The sequence below is a fragment of the Excalfactoria chinensis genome, chromosome 1, assembly GCF_039878825.1.
Source record: "Excalfactoria chinensis isolate bCotChi1 chromosome 1, bCotChi1.hap2, whole genome shotgun sequence".
In the NCBI taxonomy this organism is placed as follows: Eukaryota; Metazoa; Chordata; class Aves; order Galliformes; family Phasianidae; genus Excalfactoria; species Excalfactoria chinensis.
The window spans coordinates 126,781,220-126,805,646 of NC_092825.1; the positions used below are offsets into that span (position 1 = coordinate 126,781,220).

The 24,427-nt window shown below is 39.5% G+C and overlaps 1 protein-coding gene across 1 annotated transcript; it reads right to left on the reverse strand.

Moving 5' to 3' along the window:
- Positions 1-3,862: 3,862 nt before the first annotated feature.
- MFSD9 (major facilitator superfamily domain containing 9) lies at positions 3,863-13,956 on the reverse strand. Its single transcript, XM_072340144.1, has 6 exons — positions 13,782-13,956; positions 11,194-11,281; positions 9,858-9,901; positions 8,520-8,649; positions 7,062-7,271; positions 3,863-6,624 (listed from the first exon to the last, which is right to left on the reverse strand). Exons 1-6 carry the CDS (start codon positions 13,917-13,919, stop codon positions 5,834-5,836), a joined length of 1,401 nt encoding a protein of 466 aa, XP_072196245.1. The 5' UTR covers positions 13,920-13,956; the 3' UTR covers positions 3,863-5,833.
- Positions 13,957-24,427: the final 10,471 nt, after the last annotated feature.

The window sequence follows — 24,427 nt, forward strand, 5'->3', positions numbered from 1 at the left end:
CTGTCCCACTTTATCCTAAGTTTTGAGCTTGCTTCAGCACGGATACACATTTCAGCACAATGCAAAAAACAAATCGTTTTAATTCTTGTTACGAGATTCATAACTTTCATTTAAGAATGTACACTGTGAAATCATAACTCTTCTTTTTCATTAGCACATTTCTAAATCAGTGGGCAATAAGATTCACTTTTTTATTTAAGCTTGTTTTGAAAGAACGATTAAAAATCAGAATTTGCTTTTAAAAAATCACAGTGTAGATTTCTTTGAAAAATTTGGGGGCTGGGATGGTAAATGAGCTTCAAGAGGGATAATGACTGAACAGCTTTTCCAAGATATTTCATTTCATGTATGTATTTGAAATGCCAAACTTGTCTAACGTCTCTTATTGGCTCATGTCTTTTAATTGTTTTCCTGTGTTTAAAGTATGTAACTTCTGCTGTGTGTCAGATGCAACCTTTAAGTTGTGGAGAGACAGGTAGGTCAACCCTAGAAATGTCAGTCAGATGTTCACGGCTATTCTCAACAAAACGTTGTGGAAAGCTTTACTTATCTACCCTTGAATGACCACCTCCTGTTTGGGAATAAAACTGAGCTCAAACAAAGCCAAAGAGCTTTAAAATCAAATTTGATTGTCTTTCTACATGGAAAATATGCTTCAGCTGTGAAGTTCTCAGAAAGTACTTTGTCACCGTGTTACTGATAGAATGATCAACTAAGAAAGAGGCCTTGAATTTGGATTTTATTATTGAAGCTTCTTTGCAGATTGGACTGTTCAGGTTAGGTCTTTTATAGCAGACCAACCCGAAATCTGACCAAATAAATACAGAATGTTGCACATCAACCTTCAGTTATTTCCCTGCGGAGATTCTCCTTCATGTGCTGTTAATGACAAATCAGCTTGTGTCTGGGGAAATATGTCTTATTTTGTTGGCTTTGTTGGCACGATTCTAAATAGTGAACGGGGGTTTCAGGAACCCGACAGCTTTGCTTGTTGCCCATTAGTAAAGCATGTGCTTGGATCACTGGTACTTAAAACTAGGTTTCCCACAGTAAAAGCACAAAGTTGGAGGTTGTTTGATGTAATAGGGCCCTAAGCCTCAAAACATACTGATATTTTGTTACTTTTACAAAACACTTTGAGATCACAGGAGATGAGCAGTAAGGCAAATCTCCAGCGTGGTTACACTGTGAAGCAGAATCATGGGTCTCCTGAGACTTGGTCTCCTCCTAATACTCTCCCCTTCCCCTCTGCTGCTTATCACACCCTTTTCAGGCTATTTTCTGCAGCTGCTGGTTCAGAGTTTGTCACCTCCAGATGCTGCTTCCCTGGGCATTTAAATTTTCAATAGCAAAGAGAACAGCAAGCAATGTAGGCTATGTCCCAGGCAGCCCATCTCATTCAGCTCTTGCTCTCATTTAAGTCTCATGTTTGAGGTTCATCTCCTCCTTATATTTTACTTCCTTGCAAAAGGATAACAAATTCAGTAGCACTTCTAGCTCTTCCTAAATTGCCCATCAAGCTTCAGCTTGTGGAATAGACTTTTCCTTAACGTTGTTTTTCTGCCATAGAGAATGAGACGCCCAATAAATCTGTCCTTGAGCACCATCTGATGGGGAAAATCATGTATTGACTGGGGACGTTTTTCGCTTTGGAAAAACACGCCTTCAGCAGTGGCTGGGAAATTTGCCAAACCCACACATTGTGTGTTAGCCTTTTCTGAGAGTTTATTTTCCCCTTCAGCTGCTGAATTTGAAAGCAATTAGGGTAAGAAAGTTGGTAAGGCAAAGGCTAGAGTGTAGATGGACACCCAGTTATCTGTTCTAAGCAGGTACCTGACGAAGAAAACAAGAATAATTTGCTGTAAGAAACCAGATTTTAAGGGCTTTGCTACCTGGTACTAAAGTGTAATGCAAGGCCCACTGCAAGCGCAGGTATTTTGTTAAACAAGATAACCATGCTGCCTAACAATCTAGCAACTTGAGAATATCCTCTGCTTTAGCCACATATAAATCACAAAGGGGAAGAAACTAGATTGAAAATTATGCCAAAATAACATGCATGCTGTTCTGAATAGTGCCCTAGGATCGCTGGGAGTAAACACACTGCCTCAGCTTTTTCAAGAGATGCCAAGTTCATCAGTTCCAAACACCAGCAACATTTTAAGGCTGACACTGCAAGAAGTTTTTCAGCTGGTCACCATTCTCAGAATTGTGTTGCCAACTTCTCTCAGCTTCCGAAGAGAAGATGAAAGATGTTGAAATAGCTGGAGGAATGCTGTTTGTACTGCAAGAGCTCTGAACCTATAAAACCATGCTTACAAACATGCTTACAGCACAGCTATACCGGCTGTGTTTTACTACTATACGCTATGCCAGCCAGGCCAACAATAGATTGGAGGAGTAGCCTGGCAGGAGGTATCAAGTCCAGGCAGTAGAAAGAGGATCTGCTGTAGGACACAATAGATAGGTAAGTCATAGGCTACCTAACTCATTTTATTCAGGTGTACTTTCTAGATAAAGCTGTAGCTGCACCTGACACTGTCAGTTTTGTGAATCACCATGAGGAATCTGTCTTAGGACACTCAAAAGGTTTAATCTCCGCCTTGGCTTGTTAGATGGCCAGCTAAACAGGGAGCTACTTAAAAATAAATAAATAAATAAATAAATACATTGTTAATTAAAATATATGGCAGATTTAGCTTGATTCTCCTGCAAACATGTGAAAATACCTCACCATTTGGGAGCTGATCAGATTTGGGGTTGACAAATCTCCCTCTTGGATACTGTGCTGCACTGCTTGAAAGTTTCCTCTACCAGAATTCCTCCAGGTGTTTGGCAGGTCTTCTAGTAGTCAAACGGAATGGGATATTGGGTTAGCATCATTTCTCAAAGTCAAGCACTGATGCATTTCCTGTACAGCACAAGCACACAGGACTTGAGCTCCGGAAGCCTTTGCATCCTATAACATTCAAAAGGATATATATATATATATTGAGTTAAAAATAACTAAAAATGTATCTTAATTCCTCCTTGTAGGTTGAACTAGGACATTTTCAAGACTTACCTTTAAAAAAAGCTCCCTTGGTTGTTTTATTTCCCAGAGGGAAGTGATCCGAGCTCCACTCAAGCTAGGCTGAATCTGAAAGTTCAGGCCACAATTAACTGCCTTGCAAGATTCCTGCACAGCTATTCCTAAGTCTTCAAAAAGTATCTGTTGGAGCATATGAAACAGTAACCAAAATGCACAATATATATATATTTAATTATGTAAAAGTAACAAATTGAGTATCATATCATCCCAGAAAACTAACTCAAAGAGTGAGCAAGGGGAAAAAAAATCTCACTTTGCAGTTATTTCAAGGTGGAAGCTTTCCCCCTGAAAACACACACCTTTAGTCCATGATTAGATCTCTGGTTTGGAATCTTCAGATACCAGAACTGGATTCGAGAAACTGCTGAGTAATTCAGTGTGGCCCAAAATAGCTGCAGCTTCTCCTGCCTCAGCTTCAAGGGAGGAGTCACATCTTCTCTCCAGGGACGTCACTTGCTGAACATGATCATGGCAACCGAGAAACAACACAAGGGATTTAAATATGGTCTCCACACACTAGGAATGGTAGCTTTCAGCATCCCATCTCAAAACTGGTGAGTTCATTCTTTGCCTTTCTTTCTTCTTTTCCACTCACTGCCAGGTGAATTCTTGGTTGAATCCTAGGGCTCCTTCACCTTTTATGTGGAGTTTATTATTTTAAGTAACCATTAGATCATAAAAAGAATCGCACCTCTTTGAATTGTCCATCTGTATTTCATGCCACTTTCAGCAGATGAAGAGTGGAAAAAAAAGAACAGTGACAAAATGATAAAGGTAGATTGGAATTTCATTTTATTACTTTCCTTTAAAAAAAGAAAAAAAAGCAACTTTTCTGTAACTGAGGATTTCCAAAGAAATGCTTGCACAGCGCTTTCATTTTGGCCTATGATTAAAAACCTTTCCTTCTGTAGCTTTACTTGTCATGTCCATGAGATCACAACCTCCTAAAGGTTTCTCATGTTATTCTGGTATTTTTACCAGAAGCTGAATTTTATGGTGTTTAAAGGACTTAGCATTAAACAATGCAGCAACTCTAAAATGTGATCTGTTACCTAATATAACCCACAAGCATAATAAACATTACTAAATATCTCTAGTATGTTCATTTTTGAGGAACTCTCCACCTTCCCTTTTAACTTTTGCTACAGTTGCGAAACAGAAAAGCCTGATTTACAGGATAGTTTTAGTTAACCATTTGAAAACATGGATGGAAAGAGGACAGGCAATGTTGGGTGAGAATGTTTTGAAGCATCTGCTAAGCAAAACAAGGAGATAACATGTTTGAAAATGCCTCAAGTTCCTCAAGTAAATTCAACACAGATCATTACAGTAATTATCTCTGATGACAGCTACTGAAATCACGGCAGTAATAAAACATTTATTATGTCAACGTATAACATTAACTCAGAGTTCTCTCTGTTCTCATGGTGGCAACGCTGAAATGACTGAGGTTGCAACAAGGACTTACACAATCTCAGGCACTGGAAAAAGAAGGAAATAAGTGCAAAATGTAGCTGTGAGTCTCTTGAAGTAGCACCATCATTTGCACAGCTGCATTCAGGCAGACTGCTAAATAGTTATTAATAACAAATTTGACATAGTGGGCTGCATTTTCAAGTAGTTTTAGAAGAAGTCCATGGAACATTATCAGTGCAAAGTATGTTTCAAAACAAATTCAAACAGTGACTAATAAGCAATATGTGCTTGAACAATAGCGAAGTTGCACAGTACTACAACTCTCACTCCAGCTGAGGGTAAAATCATTACTTAAGCAGTTTAGACAAAGACCAAAACACAAATAAAGGAGCATATTATTTCATCTTGTCACTAAAGCGTCACCTGTGCCTGCAAGGGTTGAGAAAGAATACGTTAACTCAAAGTCACCTTTGAACTCTTGCTAGTTTCTCCAGCACAACTTTAACAGTCAATCAAAAGACTTGAGAAGCAAATTTATTCTTAAAATGAAGGCACAAAAACTGCACAGGAAACATTACAAAATAATTTATGACAAAGTTGCTCAGTAGAAGTTATCACTAAACATGAACTACCAACTCCAATAAAGCTTAGGTTCAGTCTCAGTTTCAGTCTGAATGACTCTGTGTTATTCCAAAATTGTTCAGTTTAAGCTTGCTAACACACAAAATTAGCATATATCCAAATCTGTTGCATGGGAAAGACTGGTAATCATGGCCAGATGGTTACCGTAAGTCTTAAAGACAATGTATGCTTAACAAAATCATATAAACAAACATTGTATCTTCTATTGTCACAGCAGAAAATGGCACAGAAATTAAGCTTCGTGAGTTATGTTTCAAATTCTTCTGATCAAATGATAAAAGCTCATTTCTAATTAAATAACACAAATTAACTTCTGTCTGCACCTTTTACAAGGTATCAGTCTAAACATTGTTTCAAGTATCAGCTCAAACAGGATCTTTGTACTTAATTCATTCTTCTCTTCTATTTCCTTCAAGGTTAAAAGTTCATTAAAAATACCAGCCAATACTGCTCATTAACACCTGTCCCTCTCATAAGAATTCCAGTGGTCCCAGTTCAGAAAGACAACTGTCCTGCAGCATATATTAATGTGCATGTATATATACACTCATCTCTGCATGAACATAATTTGCCCTCATAAATGATCCTGTTACTACTGCACAGGTCTAGCAGGTGTATGTGTCAACCCAGGTTGATTCACTGTGCCTCTTCTGTAAAACATATCCACGCAATCCAAATTTGCAGCTATTGATTTTTTAACTTAACATTTCCACTGGTACAATATTTTTGCTTGTTTATGTTCATTATCAGAATAGCTATTAAGGCTAAACCAACCCCCAGACTTGGCGGGCCGCAGGGACTGAATTCCTGAGCAATTCCAGAAAGGAGTGGAGCAATTATACGTCCCACTGATGTCACAGACTGTCCAACACCCAGAAGTGTACCGCTGGCCTCGTTCCCACCAATGGTCAATTCGAGGTCAATGATGCAAGTACGACCGATAGTAGTTGAAAAGGCTAAGAACGTGGAAGACAAAACGACCATCCACATGCCAAGTGCTGATGCATACAGAAGGATCAACACGCAGGTAAAAGTGCTAGAGTGCAATAGAAGTCTGTAAGTGTTGTGCTGATACAGTCTTGTTATTGGTCCAAGAAGACAACCAGCCAGAACTCCAAGTGTGCTGCTATAACTCATTAGGTATCCAGAGAACAGGGGTTTCACCCCAAATCTCTCATCCAAAGCTAGAGTAAAATTACTGTAGTACAGAAGTATAGCAACAGACATCAGTAACCGTATTAAAAATATATCCCATAAATCAGAGGATGCAATTTCTTTAATTCTCTTCAGCACTGTTGCAATTTGGACCCACGGAGACTGGAAAGGACTATCATTTGCCATAGCTCCATTAGTTACTGGTTTCAAATGCGAGTCACAATCTCTTATTGGTGAGGAATTGTCTGTCCTTTTCTTTCCATGTTCATGTTTCATATTGACAATGTTTTCTTCATTCCAGGGTAACATCCAGACAAGACCTACACAGATCAAAATATTAGTTGATTGCATTTAATTGCATAATTTTTACAAGGCTTCCCATTAGTTCGATGATAACAGTTTACATAGTGTAAAAAGCAGTGTTTAAAAAGGAATTGAACTACTTTATAAAAATATAGCACTATATTATAAAGCACTAAGACAACACACAGCACATAAACCTAAAGGCTGAAGCCAAAATTCTGACTTTTAGTTGTCATCTTTGGGCACTAAAGTTCCTATTCCCATGCTCGTAAAAGCAATATAGATAATTTAATGGAGAAGGAACCCAAGGTTAACTGCTTCAAAATTCCTATTCTTCTCGACAGCCCTGTATTCACAATACAAACCACGTATGCCAAATATGGTAAGAAACATTACAAATTCTAGGTATTATATAAATACACAAGAGCGGAGCAAAAAAGGACATAAAACTTACCAGCGTTCAGAAGGAAGATAGAGGCACAGATGAAAGATGTTAGATAAAAGCCATCTTCCATCTCTGTAAGGTAGCCACCAACAACAGGCCCCAGAATGAAGCCCACACCAGAGGCTGCATTGAAACGCCCCATTACTAAAGGGCGGTCTCTCTCAGAAACCAAGTCAGAAAGCAGGGCTTTAGAGATGGAAAGTGTGTGCTTGAAAATACCTGCAACATAAATAAAAACCGAAATGTTTATTGCTTAATTCAAAAGATTAAAAATCACATAAGCTATCTGATGCATCAATGTTAAAATTGTACAATCCCTATAATTAATATTACAGACCAAAAATTCTTCGTGTTAGAGTCACGCAGTGTGTTGAGCCACAATCATTGTCCTGGCTGTTCAAGGATTTGGACATAGGTATCTAAATCACTCAGGCATTTCTTTTAAGGGAACACTCCTCCAATCCTACTGGAAGGATAAGTAAACAAGCTCATGCTGGGAGCACTCTAGGAATAACATAGACTCTAAAATAAGATCCTGTGGGTATAGGTGGAGTAGAAATGGCTTGTTTGTTTATAAACATAGCTCTGTAACAACTTTGCTGGGCATGGAGATTTCCAGGATTACAAGGCATGTGGGAGACTGGTGAGGCAGACAAGTGTGCTGCAGGAATAGTAATACTGCAAACTTTTCTATTCCTTCACTCTGACCAGAGCAATGCTATCCATCACAGGCACAATACTGTTAGAACTAAAAAGTACTACTTGTACTGTGTAATCAAATACCAACCAAATTATTCATTAGCAATCTTTCTTTAAGAAACAGTATGAAGAGTTCCTAGACCAGGACCATAGGCCACAAAAGTAGCCTTTTGTAGATGTGTTCCAAGTAAAAGCAATGCTTATTATATCAGAATATGTAAGTGTATATCAGAATATATGATATATGTTCAGCTACTGTAAGAATTGATACAAACCTTGCCACAAATTTAGTTTCAGTGCTGCAAACAGACCCGCTTTGGTATATATTCAATCGAAGTGCTGACCTAATCTTTCAGCCACATTTTGCAGTTATCACTTTGAAATACATCATCAGCATAAGAGAAATTCAGTAATGAATGTAACGTTCCATTCTGCCTTGTGAGTGCAGGTCATGATTTCCAGCAGATATACCGAGTACTCCTAATGACTGACAGTACAACAACCACTTTCAAGGAACTGCTGCACTCCAATCTTACAAAATTCAATCACTTCAAGTGGTATAAAAGTTTTGTCAGCCTGAGTTTATATGTCAACTTTCAGAAAAATCATAAGAATGATTAACCTGTAGAGATGCCCCTATTAGCAGGGTTCAGTAGATGCTGCTGGATGATGTTATGTTGGTTCCTGCATACCACCACTTCTCTAGTAGTAATTCACAAGCTGAGACTACATGAAATTCAAGCTGCAAAACGCCAAGTGTTTACTCACCTACAGGGACTCTAGAAAGGGCAAACAGGAACACAGAGGTGGATGCTCCAAGCAGGAAGTAACCCAGTGCACTGAGAAGAATACAAGCAAGCAGGGAGTACCGTCTTCCTACTATATCACTCCAGCAGCCCTTTACAAAGCAGGAAATTAAGAACATTTCAGAACATTTAACATACAGTGAACAATCAGTTGATCAAGTTAAATTGAGAAGGAAGTTCAAAAGACTATTAGCAAAAGCTTCATAAGCTTACTACACAACTTTAGTAAGTGCATGAAGACTGGAAGTGATGAGCAGAGTTCTGCCCATGTGCCCAGAGTGCACCAGCTGAAACTGTGTTCTATTTCACATCAGGTACATGTTGGTTTTTTTTACACTTTCTCCCTTTAAAAACCACAATCCTGCAATAAACACCCTTACATACTACTATTACTGGCACTGTGAGCATGTTAGCACAACCAACCACAAATATTTGGTGGCTATGCTCAAGACACTCGCTGAGCATCCTAAAAGGAACAGTCTTAGCTAGGAGGCATTTGTCATCCCAGAGCAGATAAGCAGTAAGTAATTACATGAAAGGAGAACATCAAACTTGCTGTAGTATGTTTATAAAACACCTTGATTACAAGCAGCCAGTAGATTTTTAAAGAAGTAAGTAATGGTCTTGCAGTTCAAAGAAAATGTCACATCAGAAATGCAAATTATCGCAGGTGTCCTGTAGAACACACCGAAACACTTTTTCATGAGATGCTCAAAATCTGCTCTCCTGAGAGACAGAAGAGAGCAGGGTAAAATTAAAGATTTTCCTGGTTAAATACATGAATCTATGGTATTGAAAGGTAAAGCATGCTTTCAGGATGCTAGGCCTTGACAAAGCACTGCATGAGAGCTTAGGCCATATGGCAGATTACAAGATGCTGCTTATTAAGCAGGGAAAGTAAGCTCTATATAACAGGCTTACAAAGAGCTGACTCACGAGATTGCTTTCTGGACAGGCTACTGAATTAAGAGAACTGTTTTACTAGTGCCTACATTGGAGACAACCTTGTTTGACTGGGGGTTAGCTTAGCAATGTGCGTCTGATCCCAAATCTGCATCTTAGTTTTAATCTGAATTTTGCATTCTATTTAGTAATGTTATGAAGGATCTGAATATTCTGTGCAAGTGAAACAAAAAGGCAAACTAAAAACAGGATCCTTCAAACAAAAACACTTACATGAACACCATGAACCTCTTCAAATTTTCAAGAAATGCTATTAAAATCTTCCTTTCCCCCTTCCATCCCCCCATAAAATCCATAGAAATGACAATGTACTTAAAAACACAGTGTTAGAACTCACCACAAACGTGCTGGAAAATAGTTGCATTATACCATAGAGAGATCCTAAAACAAACAAATAAAATACCAACAGTAAAAATTATTATTTTCTTTTATGAAAAGTGCATGAAATTTTAACTGAGAAAACATGAAAGTAATTCTAGGAATAATTCACTAAAAGAGGAAAGGATGAAGCTTAAAAAACAAGGGAAACAGTGTAAGGAACGGTAGAAGACTCATTATAAAGCAACTGCTAACTGACCTTATACAACTACATAATGTAGAAGGACGTTTTGGATGGTGTATTAAGCAAAAGAGATCTCAGCATTTGTGATTCCTTTCTCAGAATCAGAAGACAATTTCATTACTGGGAGGCCATAATTACTTTCCACTCAGTTCTTCAACTTATTACAAGGCACCACAGAAACCCTAAAGAAACCACACACACCCTACTCTTTCATTTGGGAGGCTGAGTTTAGCAGCAGTTAGTGACAGAAGAGAAGCAGAAAAGAGAAGCACAGAGAAACATCTACCAACCCCTTTCATTTATAAGAATGCACAACAAAACCTAGTTTAAATCAAAGCAGATGAAAATGTATTTTTGATGAATCAATGCTTAAAATACTACAGCTGTCTCAGAGCAGAACCAGAGTTATTTCACAAACTGCTCCCACCCAAAATAAAAATAAATCAATAAAAAAGAATAACAAAGCCCAAATCAACCACATGTAGGTAAGAAGAATATTGTACTTCTATCACAGCAAACCACAAACAGCAATACAATATATAAATAAGAATCTTAGAACCGTGGAACTTCATCTTAATGCCTCCTTTTAAGACAGAATTCCAAACCTTCAGAATTTACTGATAAATATTCTTTAAGGATGACAAATATCTTTGCTATAAGGTGGTTGCAAGGAATTTAATTGAATTGGGAACAATCAAGGGCATTGGAAAACTGAGGAGAACCAGCTGCAGACACACTGTCTGCAAATAACAATAAAAAATAAAACCAGCAGCTCTGGCTTAGGTTGCTGAGATGTGAACTCTTGGATGCTGAAGAAACCAGTACAGCTGGAAATGCACCTGTACAAGTATTACTGTAAGACTTCCTTCTTCTTTCCAAGAATGTACTTCCTCAGGCATCTGCTTTTGGCGACTAAGAGGATGAGAATTTGGATAGCTCTTTGCACCAAACACAGTGTGCTTTTCCTTACATTTCTATTTGAAATCTGGCATCACTTTCTATTATTCTACTAGCAAGGATGAATTATGCTACAATATCCAATTTACAGGAATGTACATTTCAGTTCTCATTATCTTATTCTTTGGTAAATCAATTGATTATTGCAACTCACCTATTATTCCAGCAACTGTATGACTTGCTCCTAGAGATTTGATGTGAAGATTCATTAAAGGAACTACCATACTCACACCAAATAAATCCTGAAAAGAAGGGAGGAAAATGTTTCATAAGTGATGACGTCTACAAAGATGACAGCAAACTGAGAACAGTCAGTCCACGCTTCAAAAGTTTTCAATGACTTCTGTATCTGTACAAGACTCAAAGAAAATTTTTCATGCCTAACGTGGTATGTCATAAACCTCTACAATGACCCTTCGGACAAAATTAAAACCACACAGGAAGATAAAGGTCTGCTTCACAAAGGAGTGAAAATTCCAACATCAATATTCCTCCTTCTTGCACATACAAACATTCTGAAGAAATACAGCTAAATAATACATTTTTATTTCAGTCACCTAAAACACTCTGTACTTGGGTAGAAGGAAAATCTACAGTATTTTCACTATCAACCAGGACGAGGAAGAAGATAGATCTGAACCTATTCAAAGATGGTCTTTCTGTATAGCTTCAGAAATGCAAGGTCAGAAACATTAAAAAAAAAAAACCACATTGTGAAGTGTAAGTAGAAAACTTTTTGTATAAGGGCAAAGGACACTACCCATCCTGAAAGGTACAAGAATCTTCTACTCAGTTCTTTTGATACTTTATCTTTTGTTGAGCTAGCCACATTAACCCAATAGTTCCTTCACTGTATGCTCCCGGCACGAGTCCTTTATCAGAGCTGAGCCTTACAGAAGAGAGCTATTGAAGCAAGATCACCTTTTATCACTGACTGCTGCAGCTTCAGCTAGCTGTTCATAGCACACCCACAGTCAGAGTAATCTTCCCAATGCACTCTACTGAGTAATAGTCTATCACTAAGTATCTTATGACAGAAACAAGAAATTAGGACATTAAATATATCAGCATGAGTAAAAAGCCCACACAACTTACTAACATTGTTAGTAAAACAGCAACAGGGCTCAGAAAGCTATTCCAAGCACTAGCATATCGAATCATGGAATAACAATAATTCACACTGAAAGGATCTCAGGTTTCTAGTCATGCTCTCAGCAGGGCAAGCTTTGAATACAAACTCTCAAGGTTTTACCCAGTCTTGTCCTGAAAATCTTCTAGGACAGAGACCACACAACTCTGGCAACCTTTCCGACTTCTTGGCTGTCCTCATGTGAAAAGATGCATCTGTGCTCAGTACAGGAGAAACATGAACTTGGAGCGCATCCAGAGGAGAGTCACAAAAATTATCCAAGGGATAGATCAAGTCCCTACAAGGACAGGCTGAAAGCTAGAGCTGTTCACCCTGCAGAAGGCTCCACAGTGCCGCTGACTGCCTTTCAATCAGGTCAATCCTCTGTGCCCTCTTGCTGCCTGCAGGACTTAGTAGTTGTCTATGCTGATTTTCATAAGGCTATTACCAGCCCATCTATTCAGCCTGCCTAGAATCCCAGAATCATTAAGGTTGGAAAAGACCTCTCAGATTATCTTGTCCAACCATCAATCGATCCCACCATGCCCACTAGACCATGTCTTTCTTTGCCACAGGTGCCCCTTGGATGGCACCCATGTCCTCAACTGCACCTCATACTGAAACGTCATCTAAAAACCTGAAGAGACCATGGTCTGCTACTTTGCCCAGGTCATGGATAAAGGTATAAAAATGTTCAGGTCTCAGAATACACACCAGTAGAACTCGACTTGTCACAGGCACTCGGGTTGTGCAAGACCCATTAACCATTCTTCTATAATAGGTTATTTGTTATCTCACTTAACATCTCTTATGTCAGATGGTAATGACACCGCATTTGCTTGGCTACAGGAAGACTGTGTAACAAGTAACACGTTGTTCTTTTTCACTACACTCTACACTTGCACTAAATTTAATTACCTAAATCTAGCCTCCTTGAGCTTGAAAACATTTTCACTTGATCAGTCACCACTGATTCTGCTAATGAGCCTGTCCCTTTCTTTCCCGGAGTTCACCTTTAGATACTGAAAGACCACTAACAGGTCACCTCTGAGCCTTTTCTTCTCTAGACTGAACAGCCCCAGCTCTATCAGTCTGCCCTCATAGGAGAAGTTATCTATCCCTTGGATCATTTTTGTGGCCTTTCTCTGCACACGCTCCAACAGGTCTATGTCTCTGCTGTACTGAGGACTGCACACTTGGACGCAGTACTCCAGGACATTAGTTCAAGGACTGAAAACAAGCAGAGTGTTACCGCCCAACCTAAAGGTCACAGTAAACTGTCACAACAAGCATTCAAGCCCCAGAAAGAAGTCAGAGCCTTAAAACAGAGTAAATTCATCTGTAGCGCTAAGGGGGAACCCAGAGGAAGCCCACATCGGACCGCAGGGCCGGCTTCTGCCCAACCTCGGATCCTGAGGGAACCAACGGCCGCGCGGCGCCGTTCCCCCCCACCGCCGCCGCCACCGCGAACACGGCCCCTCCAACGGCCGCTTGGAGCCCCGGCAGAGGGCCCCAGAGCTACAGGGCCGCAGCATCCGGCTCACGAAAGGCGGGGAAGGATTTCCCCCTCACCATCACGACCGCCCACTCTACGCCGCCGGCTCGCCGCTTACCAGGAAACCCACGGCGTACAAACAGCGCACGAAGCGCCGTGCCGCCGTCGGGCTGGTCGCGGCTCCCCGGCCTCCATCCTCCGCCATCCGGCCGGCGGCCGACCCGGACCCGCGCCCCGCAGCGGCAATGCTGGGCATGCGCAGTGTCAGGGAACGGCAGAAACATGGCGGCTGGGGTGGGCGGGTGATGCTCCAGGGTTCTCTCATAACCTGGGCGTTTTGTTTGTGTCAGCGAGTATGTTTGTGTCAATCCCTAAATGTGTGTTTGTTCTTCTTCTGGTGGGAGAGGAAGGTCCCTTCAGTTTCTGGAGTCTTTCAGAATCCTTGCCTTCCTCTGCTCACCTGTAGGAATTTGCCCTTCCTGATGATTTTTGTGTGTTTGTGGGGAGCTCATTGTGTCTCTCTCACCAAAGGGCCCGAGACTCTGAAGAAAACAGAAATGGAGCAGTTTTGGAAGCAGAAATAAGCCCTAGCAGAATGGTGATAGCCCTCCTCACAGTCCTCCTGGCTGCAGTAGAAAGATGGGTTTTAAACCTGTATGCTTCTGGTTCTGCCCCCCTCTTTGGGAAGTGGCCCTATGTGACTGCCTCAGCACTTGAAGTGTGATGGCGAAGCACTTTCTAGCAGCGTTATGTGCAAGCTGGCTGATGGTTGCTGCACATCCTGGGAAGACAAGCATTCCGGTTTCTTCTTGGAATGTACATAGTTAGAATCATAGAATAGAATCATTAAGGCTGAGAAAGACCTCTCAGATCATCCAGTCCACCCCCACCATGCCCACTCACTATGTGCCTCAGTGCCACATCCACACGGTTCTTGAACACCCTCCAGGGACGATGACTGCACCACTTCCCTGGACAGCCTGTGCCACTGCAGCACTGCTCTTGCTGAGATGTTTCCTAATATCCGACCTGTACCTCTGCTGACACAACTTGAGGCCATTCTCTCTCACCACTGGTTACAGGGGAGGTCAACCCCCGCCTTGCCACAACCTCCTTTCAGGTCACTGTAGAGGCTCCACTGAGCCTCCTCCAGGCTGAACAATCCCAGTTCCCTCAGCTGCTCTCCATAAGACTTGTGCTCCAGACCCTTCACTTCTTTGTTGGCCTTCTCTGGACATGCTCCAGAGCCTCAACATCTTTCTTGTAGCAAGGGGCCCGTTATTAGTGATTATTTCATTATCTCTAAGAAGCTGCTTCTGGGAAATGGTGATGATGTTTACATTTTAAACATTAGCACCAGTTAAAGTGTGAGAATGTCAATTGTTGATTGATTAATCAACAATAAATATCACAAGATCGAGGGTCTTCAACAGAATTAGGTCACAAAACAGGAGAAGGGGAGAAGGGTACATCATTTTCCTCACGGTTCTGAATAATTAAGCTAAAAGGAAAAAACTTGAAGGCAAGAAATATTCCTAGATACATGCCTTACTTATAAGATACCAAAAAGGATAGCCTAGTGTATGCATAGGGATAAAGCTATCGATTTCCCAGATAACTGATAATATCCAAGTGCTTGTAATATGTTGGAGTTCACCCCATTTAGCTCTCGAAGGCCATCCATTCACTTTGAATAGCATTCTCTCAGAATAATGACATTTTTTTTATTTTTATTTTTTTAATTTTGGACGTAGCATTACTGAGAATTGCAATTACAAACACTTATCTGAAATGCAACAAAATGCACTGAAGTATTGAAGTATTGGAGTATCATGAGAATTAACACTACATTGTCAGTCTGCTCACTGTTATGCTAATTTGGTCACTTCAACTCTGATGGAATAAATGGAAATGGTCTGAAGGCTGTCAACTATTAAAGAAGTGGATGATTAAAAGACGTGAGGGTTTAGGTAGTGTTCCTGGGTCATAAGACAGACTGACTCTTGTGGCCAACTGAGACCAGCAGAAAAAGTTGAGATTCTTTGTAAATATTAGTCTCTGCGATAGGTCTAGAAAGCAATTAGTAATTCTACATTCTCTTCAGACTGTGAAGATCCAAATGATCTAATATAATGGGGGCAAAATACTGTAGGCTGCCCCAGAGTTCTTGTTAATAAGAACTGATTTTTAGTTTTGTCTGCTATTTCCATCTACTCCATTGCAGAATGGCTTGTAAAGCAGACAGAACTCAGTTTTCAACTGCTCCAATAACATTTTCAGTGCCAATTGGTACGGATAAAAAAAAAACAAAACACGAAAAAACAACTCAGAAACCAACCCACTCGTACAGGTGTCTGTTCTTTTAACAGATTTTGTACTGCTTTTGTATTGGCAAACTTGATTACATTATTTAAAAAGCTGCGTGTCTGTCTGTTTTTGCATAATGTGTAAGAAAAAGTCAATAATTTATAATAACATAGTAAAGATCTCTGTTGCCTTTGAACTGAAGGCAGATGGTTCCTGCTACCTCAGAACATCCCACTCTTTTTCTGTCATTGGAATTAAAAAATAAATAAATAGGATAAAGCTCCCAAATAAAAATGATATGTCTGATAAGAGACTTAACTAACAAAGAATAAAATGAATGAAATATGATGAAAGCTATTTATCACTGTCTTATTTAAATAGAACCAATTTAATACATCTTTTAGGGCAGAATTACTTGGTTGATACTGCAAATATTATATACTTGTCTTATTGTAAGATACTTGACTTTCTACTGGATGGGTTTTTAAGTAAATCAGTCAAGCAATACATACTCAGAAATGGCAAACAGCATGTGGATTCAGTATTTTGGGATACGTCTTCAGATTGAAATTGTGAATGGAGACTCTTCACTCAAGAAGTGGTACATCTAGATGGTCCTCTTGTTTCTTACCTTTTTTCCATTACCTAGAAGCAGCATTAGTATAAAAATTATTCAGTATGAATACTAATGCACTGTTGTGACTAGTTCTGGTGTCATAACTGAAGGATAATGTTCGATAATGGGAGATGCTTCTAAAAATGAGCTTTAATAACAGGAAGGCTTATCTTATGACGTGAGCTTGCTATATATCCGCCCCTCCTCAGGCTTGTCCCAGATCATGAATGAGAGGAGAGGTACTCTGGGGAGGATGTCTGAGGTACAGTTTGCTAATGAGAGAAAGGGATAAGGGATCTGCAGTCCTTCACTAAAAACATCTACTGTGGCAAATGCTAGTATGTCTTCTGCTAAGGAAGGGGTTGAGGTAGTCTGTACCTATCCTTCCTCAGCCAACTTGGAGCTGTGTATGCCTCAAACCAAGATAAAGTGAAAGCTCTGATGGAAGTTATCTGAAATCTAACGAAGTTGTCTAAAAAGATCCTTTCATTCCTTTATTGAGGGAGAAAATTTAAACCTTATAAATTGTCAGATAAAGTTCTTAAAATTATTTTGTAAGGCAGATCTATGACAACTGAAGAAATTCTTTGTAGTGAAAGGAATGCATTCATGAATTCCTTCCTGCATTACAAATAGGAAAATTCAAGACCCCAAATGCACCATCTGTCATCAAATTTAGCAAATCTTACAGTGACTTATTTCATTCTGGTTTACAGCTTCAGTTCATTACAGTGACATTTATCAGTTCTTTCAACTTTTTGTATACAAAGTGAGTCCAGCAGAAAAAGTTACCATCTCATAGTCCAGAACATTTTGAGAGGTAGTGTAAAAGAACTTGAGTTTGGAAGCTTCTGAAAATATTTAAGACATTTAAAGTGTCAACTTTCTGAAAAGATCTGCAGATTTAAGGGACATAGAAAGAAACCTTTTAATTGATTTTCTACCTCAAAACTATAAATACTTGTGGGCGAGACAGAATGACCTAGAAAGCATTTCTAAACATATTTCTTTTTTTAAGGAAGAAATTGTTTCAGTCACAAGGCCTAGTTCTCTCATTCTGGAATCTTCTGTGGCAACATAACTGAGACTCCTTAGCTTTCCATCGTTCTTTCAATTAATGCTTAACAGATAAAAGAAATACAACAGGAACAATTTAGATATGACTGATGGTGCTTTGGAACAGAGAATGGCCTTGATAAGTCCTTTACAGCCTAGTCCATTTCCTGTCATACTGCAGTTTTCTTATTATCCGATTCTCCAACCTATGCATTACTTTTTGTTTGTTTTGTTTTTTAAAGCCTCAGGAGACACAGAGAAGATGGAAATATACAGAAAAGACGGGAGGCTGATTCCTCAGTATTTCTGAGTAAAATCCTAAAATATGTAACAAAAAATGTCTGTGCAGTAGATGGTAGGAGTTATCACCTCAAGGTGAGTTTCATAACAGCGAAGACCATGTAAGACAAAAGTGGACATGGTGAAGAAAGAGGAAGCTCTCCATGTCTGACCATTTCTGGAGTGCAGGCACATGACTGTTTCCATGGGAGACTGCCTGGAATATTTAAAATTAAGTAACTCATTCACATCTGAGAAAAATGTATGCAGGGATGTATCATTCCCTCACAGCACTGCAAGAACTAGAAATGGTATTGTCCCTGCTTTCCTTTATTTTAAGATTAGAGCACTCATCAAGTATGTGGGTAAACCAGATGCACCCTCATATACCTTTGATGATTCTACTTATCTTGTCCAAATTAGAGGAACATAGATTCATCAGAACATGAATCAATACTATTGTTAGTTGAAATTGTTCTACCTTCCCGTGTTGTTTGCCTGTATTATCCACTGTAGATTTAATGTGCAATACATTTTAGAGTACAATATATGAAACAGAGTGATCCACTTGTATTTACATTGACATTTTATTCTCTTTCCTCTGGCTGAATAAATCTGTGCGAGTACATGGACTATGAAAGCTCCAAGCATGCAAAGGGTATGTGGAAGGGTCCAAAGGTGTTATAAACTCTGCAGTTCATCTGGATGGCTGCAAGCCTGGCATGTGCTCCTGCAGATTCAAGTTGCAGAAATTGTGCAAATAGAAATGACAGGGAGAGGCTGGAATTTTCCTTACCTCCCACACAGTAAATAAGTATAATATATAACAGAATCACAGAATCACAAGATTGGGAAGGATCTACAAGTTCATGTAATCCAACCATCCTATCACCACTACTACCCACTGAGCTACCCACTGTGTCCAGATCTAGGAACCACAGTACAAGAGAGTCATGAGGATACTGGAGAGAGTCCAATAAAGGGCCACAAAAAGAAAAATAAATAAGACAGTGCAGAGCCTCTCCTATGCAGAAAGGTTGTGTGTCTGTTTGGCCTACAGAAAGATCAGGAGGATTTTGTCTGTGCTACAAGCATGTCAGTCAGACCTTGGTGCCAGAGAAGGTCATGTAACAGATCCTCTTGAGTGCCATCACATGGCACATAGTGGAAGATCAGGTGATCAGACCCAGTTGACATTGGTTTACGGTAGTCAGTTCCTCAGTAAGTTTGCAGATGACACCAAGTTGGGAGGAAACGTTGATCTGTTAGAGAGTAGGAAAATTCTGCAGGGGGATCTGGTAGTCTGTATTGATGAGCTATATACATTCAAAGTTAAATGCTGTTTCCTAAGCCTGTGTCATAACAACCTCTTGCAATGGTATAGCAATGAGGAGGAGTAGCTGAAAATCTGACCAGCAGAAAAGAACCTGGAGATGCTCATCAACAGATGGCTGAATGAACCAACAGTGTCTGGGTGACTGAGGAGGCCAATGGCAACTGGGCCTGCATCAGAAATAGTGTGGCCAGCAGGACAAGGGAAGTACTCAGCACTGGTTAGACTGCTCCTCAAGTACTGTGTTCAGTTTTAGATTGTTCACTATCAGAATTATATTGAGATAGTTGAGCATGTGCAGGGAAGAGCAATGAAGCTTATGAAGGGACTAGAAAACAAGAGCTATGAGGAGTGGCTGAGGGAAGTTGTTTTTTCTGTAGGGTAGGCTTAGGGTAGAACGCCTGAAAGGAGGTTGCAGCAAGGACTGTGTTGTTCTCTTACCTCAGGTGACAAGTGACAGGATGTGAGGAAACATCTTCAAGTTGAGCCAAGGGAGTTTTAGATAAGATATCAGGATGAATTTCATCGTGGAAAGAGTGGTAAGGCATCAGACCTGGCGGAGTCCCCATTCCTGGAAATATTTAAGAGAGGTATGGTTATAGCACTTAGAGCTGTGGTTTAGCAGCGGACTTAGTAGTTAGGTATTGTTGAACTTTATGATCTTAAATGTCTTTTCTAACCTACATGGTTTTACGATTCTATATAAATACCTAGAGGGAGGGTACGAAGAGGACAGAGACAGGCTTTTTTCAGTGATGCCTGGTGACAGGACAGGAGACCATGGGCATCCTTTCTTACTGTGAGAATGAGAAGGCACTGTCACAGGTTTAACAGAAAAGTTGTGGAGTTTTCCACCTTGGAGATCTTCATATGCCACCTGGACATTGTCCTGGGCAAGCATCTCTAGATGGTCTTGCTTGAGTAGGGGGTTGGATCAAATGACCTGCAGAGGTCCTTTCCAACCTCAACCATTCCATGATTCTGTGATTAGTGAACTGATTTAGTATAGTATTAATTTTGAAGTGGTGACATCTCAAACTAATAATTCCAAGCCCCCTTTTAGTCAGTGGAGAAAAACATCATTAAAAAAAAAAAAAAAAAAAAAAAAAAGAAAGAAAAGAAATGCACTTCTAGGGTGTGATTCATGGCACATTGAACTAGTCATCCAAAGATAGATCAGGTGCACTGTGTCCTAGAAGTGCCATTATAACTGTAAAGGAATACTGAGGTGACAAGTTTAATTGGAGGCAGCTACACTGCAGCTGTTTAGTGTTAGGTGAGATGAATCCCACCCAAGGACTTAATTGACAAGGCGTACTATGTACTCTGTATGTCTGCCCAGCACACTGCTGACAATTGATCTTGTAGGTGCAGTGTCTACCCAGCTGAGAAGGATGGACAGAATGAGGATCTGAATCAATGGATGAGGTATTCTGTAGAAGTTCAAAATATTTTTCTTCAGCTGTAAATGGGAAATATGGTTTTAGAAGGACTCAGTTCTGAGGCAGCTGCAGAAATTGTTTCTTGATATGTAGTGAGACATGCAGACAGTTCTAAAAGTCTGTTTTTAGATCATGGACATATCTGCCAGCGTAGATAAGAAGCTGCTTGCCAATTCCAAACGTACACATGACATTTACGCAATCACACATAAACATAAACACGCAAATAAACTGCCCCATCCTCCCATAAACTAATCAAGCTTTTTCTCCTTCAAGAGAAATAGCCTGCTATTGTTTTGTTGTTGTTGTTGTTGTTGCTTTGTTTTGTTTTTAATTCTTTTCTATTTTTCAATATGAGGAGGGGCTCAGATAGTATATTGATGCTGGAAGCATTTAGATAAGTAAGTAAACAAAAATATGCAGATTTAGGAATCAGTTTAGCCTTATCTGCAAAAGAAAATTAAATAGAAATAAAATCATAAAACTTTTGCCAGCTTTGTTCAGTGAGATTTGGAATATATCCATTATGGAGAGCCTTCAGTCTTCACGCCAAGAATCAACAAAATCAATGGCTGTTGTGCGTAATTGACCAAATTGATTGTATGTTAAAGCTGATTTAATTATATCATTGTCATTATAGTAGGGATAAATTTGGCTTTGATTTTAAAGTGTCAGTCTTCCCGTAGAAATTCTGTAGAAGTGTTGGAAGGAACTGGGGAACTAACGTGTTTAAGAAACATATTAATGATTGTTTTTATTTGATAAGCCTAGCCCAGTTTTCACTGCCTTGAACTGCCTTTTTCTGTTCTGTAGAGGAACATTCAGAATTTAATTTAATTTGAGAAAATGCACACCGGGACTTTCTGTGAGCATTTAAGTATTGCAAAAAGTGAATTTTTATGATGATGTAACAGATACGAATATGCCTCCTGATTTATTCTTACCATAGTCAGGCATAGTACCGGAGGTGTTAGATTATTTGGAAGGTAGTGCTGCCAGAGAATGGGCCATAAACATAAAAGAGAATATTTACAGTACATCCTCTCAGGAAGAACATTCTGCGCTGAGACCAGAATGTATGTATATTAAAAATAAATAGTTTTACTACATAGCCAGAGCTTCAGCTATCATTTGTATACAGTGAAACTCCTCATACAGACTGATTTCTGTGAAGCTACTCATGAAAGTAAGTTACTCCCATGCAGAAATGAGCTCACAGAGTCACTGATGTGTTTTCTTTTGTCTGACCTGAAGTCACCTGGAGGCAGGTGGGTGTAGTAAGAATGAAACCAACCATTTTCTTTCTTTCATTATTTGTGTTCAGTGGCTGTCAGGAGACTGGAGTTCTCTTTTTTATTTCAGATGTAACACTGAAAAAGGCATTTTGTCATTGTGTGCCACAGTTTCCTTGTTGCTTTCTGTGAACAGCAGCACATAATAATTCTGCAAAGAACTTTGATATTTGCAGATTACAGCATGAGAGTGAAAAGCATTTGTGTTATTTTCATCAAATTCTGTTGTGCCTTTTGCAGTGCTTATACAACACCTTGTCCAATTGGTACTTTGGAAGCAATGAAAAATATAATTTTTAAGATGATCCAAGCACTAGTACATCTGAAGTAAATATATATATATATATATGTTTTGTAAACGAGTATAAGGAAAAGCTGTGACATATTTGACATATTGAATTATTTTTTTTAAATCTCTGCAGATTTAGTTCCAGAGAAAGACCTTGACACTCACATGTCTCCATGTGAAACAGAGATATGCGCTGCTGTAAAATTGAGGTTTAGTTAAAACAGTCACCCGGAATGACCTCCAGAATGACCTGACCATCTAATGGAGGTTTGTTTTAGCTGTCTAAACAGATACTTAAAACCACTTTTAGGTGATGTAAATTTGGCTTGTAGTTGTCATTTAGGAAAGATATGTATGTCCTGTCTGTTTTCATACCTGCTTGACAAATACAGACGTATTAGACATTCTGGAGCATCCAGTGATATGGAATGATAGTAAGGCAGCTGTATCCCTCTCTCCTGGCTTAATTCAGTCACAGTCACGCAAGCTACTAGTGACCTTTGAGGTGGTAGAAGGTATCCAGGCACCATGTACAGGGCTGATAAATGCTGATAGAAAAACATTCTCTTCTGTAGTATCTTTTACAGTGAGGGTGGCGAGGCACTGGAACAGTGAGGCTGGATAAGGCCCTAGGCGACCCAGTCTAGCTGTAGTGTCTCTGTTCTTGATGGCCTACAGAGGTCCCTTCCAACTCTAAGGATTCTATGATTCTCTGGAGTGGTAGCTGAAAACCAGTAGGATACCCTGAGAAATCAGTGGAACTGGGTGTCTGGGTGAGGGACTGAACTGAACTATTTGCATCTAGGTTGTGCTGAACATCTCTCCAGGCTCCATCACCTGTATTTGCTAGAGCTATATTGACTATAATAGATAGACATGTAGCTCACATGAAGTTGTTTATATCTGGACAGGTAAGTCCTTCACTGAATTCAACTTTTCTGTTTTTGTTTGTTTGTTTGGGTTTGTTTTTGTTTGTTTGTTTTTTCTTCTGGTGTTTTTTTCCTACATTTTTTTTTTTTTTTTCTAAGTGGCAAGTAGTTGTTTTCTAAAAACATGCTCAAAAATATACATTATTTTCCCACACCTTCTTAGTATCCTGGGATCAGTAAGGTTGGAAAAGATCACTAAAGTCATCTAATCTAACCATCAACCCATCCACACTATTTTCACCATCCATAGCTCTCACTACCACATCTGCACATTTCTTGAACACCTCCAGGGACAGTGACTCCACCACCTCCCTGGGCATTCTACATACTTTTCTTCTTTTCCTGGATAAATTTTTGTTTATTGTTCTTTAATAGCATACTCTCCAAAGATCACCACCTTCAGGTATAGAAAGTGTACTTTATCAGTGTCTGTCAGGGAAAGTAAATATGAGAACAAAAGTTTGTTTGACTGGAGATTCATGTACTGTTTTGTGTACACTAAAACTATGCAGCGCAGAAGTGTAAAAAGAAATATCCAGAAATGCTTGTGTTAAATTACTGTAGTATCGAATTTGAATAGAATATGAACTGTGACTTGCAAACATGTCATTAGACAGATAACGTAGTGTTATGAAAACACTGAAGAAAACTCTCTGGTTCATTTGTCAAGATATTAGAGTGGGTAGAATCAGTCTCTTCTGATAGGACTTCACAAAGGAATCTCTGTGATTTGGCTACCATGTTTTTGAAGTTCCATTAACAAATCTCAGCCTTTAGTAAAGTGGCTGCTAGTTACTTCCAAAGTGATGTGTTTCGTTCCCTGCTAGTAGCCAGGGAAACTTTCACTATCAGAACTGGATCTTAGAAGCCCTTATTGCTTCTCTGCACTCTGTATCGTGTTTTACATGGACTGACAAGGGTATTGCAGCTCCAACTCCACTGCAGTTGATGTACCAGCTGCAATAATATTTCAAGTCAATCCCTGATTAGTTAGGGGAAGGTCAGCTATTTCTGACTGGCCTCGCCCAGACAGAGAAACAGAATGAAGCTCTGCCATCAGTGTCCTAAAATAGATGGCCCTTTTCATCTGTCAGGCTTGAGCAAGCCACATGAAACACAAATTAGGAGACACAAATCAATTCACAGGGCACTGGGAAACACAGCAGAAAGTCAAGCAAAGAGAAACTTCTTCAGATATGAGCTGTACTCTCCAAACTACTT